Genomic DNA, 6,883 nt, shown 5'->3' with positions numbered 1-6,883 from the left:
AAAATGCTAAGGAGGAACTAATTATAATTCCATTTAAAACCATCAGGCCAGGCCGGGCGCTGTGGCTCATGCCTGTAATCCTAGCACTCTGGGAGGCCAAGGCGGGTGGATTGCTTGAGCTCAGGAGTTCGAGACCAGCCTGAGCAAGAGCGAGACCCCGTCTCTACTAAAAATAGAAAGAAATTATCTGGCCAACTAAAAATATATATAGAAAAAAATTAGCCGGGCATGGTGGCACATGCCTGTCGTCCCAGCTACTCGGGAGGCTGAGGCAGAAGGATTACTGGAGCCCAGGAGTTTGAGGTTGCTGTGAGCTGGGCTGACGCCACGGCACTCACTCTAGCCCAGGCAACAAAGTGAGACTCTGTCTCAAAAAAAAATAAAAAAATAAAACCATCAGGCCCTGAGATACTGTATTATTCACCCACCCACCCCCAACTGTTTTTCAAGTGTGGGGAAGAAAGGCAGGAGAGAGCTTCTTCCCCCCTCACCTCTGTGGTTTAAGTAAAAGCCATCCTTAGGCCTAGAAAAATGGAATTGCAAAGGCACTTGGGTTTCAAGAGTTTGAGCTGGAAGATGAACAGGCACGGTGGGCCAGGAGCTAGGCCACTGGGGGAGTCTCTGGCTGCACACACCCGTCCCACCTGCCCGAGGGTACAGCTTGCAGAGAGGTGTTGGCAGGGCGGGTGACCAGCTTCTCCACACTGAGGCCTCCCAGGCTTTGCCCCTCTGAGTGTCCAACAGAGTCTTGACATGGCTGTCCTCATGGTGACCTGAGTTCACTCTGACACCTTTAAGCAGGGCATTTGGGAAGGGAGGTTTGGAAATCCAACCACCTCTTCCTTTTGAACAGATGAAGCAAAGTCATTTTTCATCCAGCGTAGAACCTTCTGCAAAGCTCTTCTGTAACAGTGAAGCCAAAGGCTCCACACCCCTGAGATGAGCTGGCACGGCAGTGAGAAGTGTCTTTTGCTAAGCCTGGTTGTGCTCCGTCACCCACGCAGTCCGGCATGCCCGACACCCAGCCTGCCAGGCGCCACATGGCCAGCTATCTGGGGAAGAAGTAGTCTCTATTGCTGATGTCATAAGGGCTCCGTGGGTCCCTGGCATCTGCTCGGCTCTGGTTCAAGGTGTTGTCAGACCCAAGGCTGCTGGGGGACACCGGCGGGGAGATGAGAGGAACAAGCACTGGGGTGGGCTTGGGCCTCTCGGGGACCAGCTGCCCCAAAGAGTACTGGGGGTGCATGCTCGTCTTGCCTTCTTTCAGAGCCTGCAGCTGCAACGTCTTCTTGAGCCTTCACACAAAGACAAACCACACAGATGTTTAGTTCTCCCTGTGATGAACCCACAGTGAAAAACACCAACAGCTGGCTGCCTGGTGGCCTGGAGCTCCCAGGTTTCAGTTCAAAGGAGTGAGAACTAGCCCATCAGCTTTTTTTTTTTTTAATCACCAGGGATTTCACACTACTCTGGAGAGTTGGTGAGTTTCAAACCGCGCCCCCCTCCAAGAAAATAGGTACGTACTGTTGGTCCACTTCACAAGTGAGGAAACTGAGGTATGCATGGCCACGAGTGTCCCTTCATAGCACCAAAAGCTCACTTGACCACCCCTTAATTTGTCCTGTTGCAGAGGCTGCCCATTAGGTACACATCATGAGTCCCAAATCCATTTACTTAAAAAAGAGAAAGAAGAAAGTATTCTTCTAGTGGGGAAGGAAAATGAGCCTCTCGGCAGATTAAGGCTGGCAGGAGGCAGATAATTTGCAACTGCCGTTTAATAGCAGGGAAAGGGCAGCTCACCCCACAGCCCTCCTGTTCCTCTTGTATTCCCGTCCTCCCCAGCTCTCCCTAGGCCCCTGGGTCTGCTCCCACCCTGCTGGTGAGTCCTCGCAGACTCAACCGTGGGCACCACTGGGCACAAGTTGACTCATCTGACAGGAAAGCCAATGTTACACAGGAAGGAGATAGACATCTCTCTGATCACAGCTTCTTCACAGTGCTCTACTCTGGGCCCAAAGCCAGGGCTCAGGAACCGAGAAAAATCACTTGACAGCTCAAAGAAAGATGAGCCGGTGATATGCATCTTCAAAGGTACCATCCGGTCCCCTTCCTGAAGGGCCCTGCATGGTGCGGGGCAGCCAGGGCCCAGCCTCACCTCCTGGCTCTTGCTTCCCACTTCCAGGCCGACTTACTGCCTCCAACAAACCCAAAGTGGGAGCAAGGAGGCCCCCTCACCTCCAGTTACGCCAGGAAGGGCTGTGAGGGAGGAGGGGAAACCGATGTTAAAAACACGATCTGGGGGATTTTCCTTGGGTTCCTTTTCATATTGACAGGCTATTCCTGTCCTTGTTATGATAAATAATTAATAGTCGGCCCCAAATCCGCCATTGGCTTTCAGCCTGGTATTCAAATGGAATAAACATTCTGCTGGACCTTTGGGTCATAAAAAAATGGGATAAACAAATCTGCAGAATGTTACTTTAGAGCTGCACCATTCAGACACCAGTAGGAAGAGAGCCCAGCAGGGGTGCTTACTGGAGCTCTGCGGAGTCCTTGAGTGGAATTCTCCTCCCCTGTGAGAGGACTGGGGAGAGAGTCATTGCACCCTGGATGCCAAAGTATTCAGACCCTCTGACCTAGGAATTCCACTTCTGGGAGTATGCCCTAAAGAAATAACATAGTTATGGGAAAAGCTTTATGCACAAAGATGTTCAACACAGTGTTGTTTATAAAGGCAAAACAACAGCCAAATACCCAACGTTGGCTTGTTATATCCACCTAATACAGGAGTCTGAAGTGAATGAAAGTGAAATTTACAAAGAATTTGTAATAATGTGAAAAATACTTATGTTATAGTGCTAAATTTAAAAGGTAGAATTCGGAATTGTAGAGACAGAATAATCATGGCTATGTACAAACAAGAAACTAGGCAGAGGAAAAAGACTCAGAGGAAATGCATTTAAACAGTAAGTATCCTTGGTCTGCAAGGGTTGTTCACTTTGTGGAAATTCATGGCGCTCTATATGCCTGGCACGTGCACTCTGCTGTGTGTGTGTGTGTGTTAGACTTCGATCACATGCACATTTTTAAAATTAATAGTAGATAACTTTGGATAACATACGATTTTTTCTTCTTTCTGTCAGTATTTAGCAAATCACCCGTAATAATCATATATCATATATATACACACACTATATATATGGGTTTTTTTTTTAAGTCCCTGTTGACCTTATTTAACCAAAATGAAAGCAATCACCGTCCTCAGTTTTGTCAGAGCAACTGGATGGGTAACCAGAGCTTTCTTTTTGAAATATTTTGAAGAGAGAATGAAACCCATTCTGAAAATCACTAAGCTCAAAAGGGCCTTTGAAACCAGCCAGCCTGGGGTGGCCACTCCCGGTGTGGGTGAGTGTGAGCAGGGCCGGGGGCAGGAGAGGACACGGGGCAGGTAGAAGGAAGAAACAGCTGAGCTATGGACTTCATTTGCACCTTGACCTCCGCCTTTTATCTGTTTTACATATTTGGGCTTCAAACATTTTTGTTTAAAGAAAAAGTTACGTAGCTAAAAGAAGCTTTTTAAAATACTCGTAACCGCTCACTCTTTTTAAAAAATGTGAGTCTCCTCCCCAAAGGCCACAGAGTACCCCCGGCAGCCAGCCACTTCCATGGCCCAGGACACCATGAAAGCCCCTTTGCCCCTGCTGTGGAGGTAGAAGAATCTCCGGTTTTAAAATATTGGAATGAGACACTACATTGAATACACAATGATTTTTAAATCATAAGCATATACATAGGAAGTCCTCACTTAATGATAAATATGCATATGCTAGATACATTTGTAGAAAAATAATTCTCTGCTAGGAGAATCCTATTTTCCCACTGCCTGATAGCATAAAATAGAATTGGTGGGGGGCAGGAATAGGGTGGGAAGGATTGGCCCCTGTAAGTTATAACATCCACTTAACAAGACAGCACACTTTTTTCAACAGCACATTTAAATTTTTATAAATTGTCACTAATGTTGCTGGGAAAATATTTAGGAAAATGTGTTTGGGACACAAAATAAATGTGCTCAAAGTAAAAATATGGTATCATCGACTGGCAGGATGAATGTCCACCTGCCTGTCACAATCTACCTATTGTAAATGTGACCATCCCAGCGGGCACCATGGTTCAGCCACTTTAGTACTCCCAGACCCCCACAGTATCTCTACATTTATACTCTTTTCTTGACAGGAGAGATTTGGGGAGTAGAGGAGTTTTTCATCACTTGAAATAACCAGCCTCTTTCCAAATAAATTTGCCTTATCCAGAAGAAAATGGAAACTCACCCAGCTAGGAAATAAATTACTAATACGTTCTCAGTGCAGGGCACTCGCCCTGTCTGTGCCTGCAGGGACTCTGGTTGTTTAGCAACCAGCCAGTGTCCAGGCATCATCAGCAGATTAGCAAACTAGGTCTGTTTGCAACCTAATGCTTCTCAATTAGTGGTTAATAGCACACCAAGATGGCACTGCTGGTTAAAGGCCAGTGGTGAACTGATAGGACCAGCTGGGCCCACCTCTCACCAACAGCGGATAGGACCATGGGCAGGGACTGTCAGAGCATGTGTTCCAGTCCTGGCTCTCACTTGTCCTTGGGCAAGCAAGCCATTTTACCTCTTGGGGCTGTTTTCTCATTTATAAAGTGAAAGAATTTGACTAGATGTCCCCTAAGGCCCTATCCAAAGAGCATGAGCTTTAGGTTTGAATCTTGGCCTTACCCTTCCTAACTGTAATCACTCAACCTCCTTCAGCTTCAGTTTCCTCGTCTGTCAAACAGAAATCATATCTACTCTACAGGGTCTATGGTGGATTATGAGAAAGCCATGTTGAAGCCCTAATACTGTAGAAATAGGGTTAGCAGGCAAAGCGTAGGCCCCTGAATGCCGACATGGCCCCTCTCTGGCCAAAAGGTTTTGCTTCGTCCATGGAGCTACCTTCACTCATTAGGAATCTTATCTTCAGCATACTCTTTGGATGGCTTGTTCACTACTTTATTGCAAAACCAAAGTGAGAACAATCCTGAACCCAATTTGAATTGCCATCTTGCTAATCTTCCAACTCCAACCACCACTGGTAGTCAAGCTAACGAGGGCCACTGGAAGGATCCAATGAGGTAACGTGCAGTAAGCTGTCTGCCACGAGGCCAAGGTCTTACTCCTCCTTCCCAAAGACCCTCAAAGACCAACTCCCACAATCACCAGCAGGAGTCTCTTGAAAGTCACACACAGGTAAGAAGAAAGGAAGGACAGAGTGCAGTTTCTCCTCCACTTGTGTTATCATCAGGATAACCCACTGCCCAAAGGGCCCAGGCTGACTTCTTTTAGGGCTTCAGCTTCTGCAAAATTGCAAGTTCCTGCAGTAAAATCGTGAACACTTGAAAGTTTCATTATTGCCTGCTCCTTGGGAACACAGCTGACTGACTCTTCTGCAAGCTTGAGAATGAACAACAAAACCAATGACCAAATGGAGAGCGGGAGATGAAGATGAAATGGGCACAGTGAGACAGTGGCCAGGGCACCAACTCAGCCTGAAAGAGTATTTCCTAACCACGGCTGGAAGGGAGCACTAGGACAGAACATTCAAAGGTCACTCATTTAATTCTACGTGGACTGAGACATGCATATTCCCAAGGAGGTCTTGCCAGCCACCTTAGATTTAACTGTGTATATACATACCTCTGTTGTGGGGCTTCTCACATGGTACTTTAATCATTCTAGTATGTGGCCCTTGGAAGGGAGGAAAGGTCATGTTCATTTTCCGATCCCAGAGCCTACGGTGTTAGTTCAGTGTCTCACGCATACGCTTCCCTCTGGTTGTCACAACACCAGGGTCCCCTGGTCCTTCTCCAGCCCCGCAGGCCACTCCTCCTCCACACAACTTTCCAATGTTGGGTTTCTGCAGGGCCCTGTCACCAGCCCTATCCCTATCCTCTCCCGTGGCTCTAATTACTATCTACGTGCTGGTGACAACCTGAATTGTCTACCAAACATGCCCACTTGACATTCTCACAGGCACCTCAAGCTCAGCAGGTCCCGAAGTACAGTGGTGTTCTTCACGCAGACCTGTATTCTCCCTGGTGTTTCCGCTCTCAGTGAATGACACCACCATCGCCCGGGTGCTGAAGCCAGAAACTTGAGGATCACCCTGACTCCTCCGTCTCCATCCTCCTCATTTAATCTGTCATCAAATGCTGTCAGTTCTACTTCTAAAATACACCTTCAATCCTTCATGGCTCTCCAGCCCATCACCACCGCTCTGGAACAGGCTCCTGTGGTCCCTTGCCCAGACGCTGGGCTGCCACGTCCATTTTAGCTCTTCCATCTGGTCTCCAAACTGCACGGAGAGGGATCTTTTAAAACTGCACACCTGACCAGGTTCTTCCCAGAACCCTCCGACAGGCACTCTTTATACTCAAGAGAAGGCCTAAAACCCCTCCAGGCTCTTTCAAAACCTCCCATGACCTGGCTCCAACCTACCTCTCCACTATTTCCTGCCCCAGGCCTCCCCCACACTGCTACACATGCACACATGCACATGCGCACACACACGCATGCACGCATGCACCCTCAACCATGTTACATACTAGGCTTCTCTCCTACAACCCTCTTCTTTCTCCTCCTCCTTAGTGCTACGTCAGTTTGCCTTACCATGGGATGCTCTTTTTGTAGCTCTCACCACACCAGTAATTACCTCTTCGTGTCTGGCTTCCTCCTGAGACTGTATCTATCCTGTCCACCCTTGTCTCTGACAGCACCTAAAACAGGGCTTGGCCTCACAGTAGGTGCTCTGTGTGTCATGGTGTGTGCATTCATCTGTTGAATGAATGAATGCTCTGTAAA

The 6,883-nt window shown here is 47.8% G+C and overlaps 1 protein-coding gene across 8 annotated transcripts in view; it reads right to left on the bottom strand.

The window, feature by feature from the left end:
- Positions 1 to 322: 322 nt before the first annotated feature.
- Positions 323 to 6,883, bottom strand: part of IL6R (interleukin 6 receptor) — a 45,399-nt gene continuing 38,838 nt past the window's right edge. For 2 of the 8 annotated variants that reach the window (XM_045545200.1, XM_045545201.1), the window contains exon 10: positions 323 to 1,295. In XM_045545200.1, the coding sequence (XP_045401156.1) occupies positions 1,049 to 1,295 (247 nt within the window). In that variant the 3' untranslated portion in view covers positions 323 to 1,048. Of the gene's footprint in view, positions 6,857 to 6,883 lie in introns of all 8 variants that reach the window. The other 6 variants (XR_006733844.1, XR_006733846.1, XR_006733845.1 and 3 more) reach the window with 6 other exon arrangements.

Source organism: Lemur catta, chromosome 3 (assembly GCF_020740605.2).
Source record: "Lemur catta isolate mLemCat1 chromosome 3, mLemCat1.pri, whole genome shotgun sequence".
NCBI lineage: Eukaryota > Metazoa > Chordata > Mammalia > Primates > Lemuridae > Lemur > Lemur catta.
This window is presented reverse-complemented; position numbering and strand designations above follow the sequence as displayed.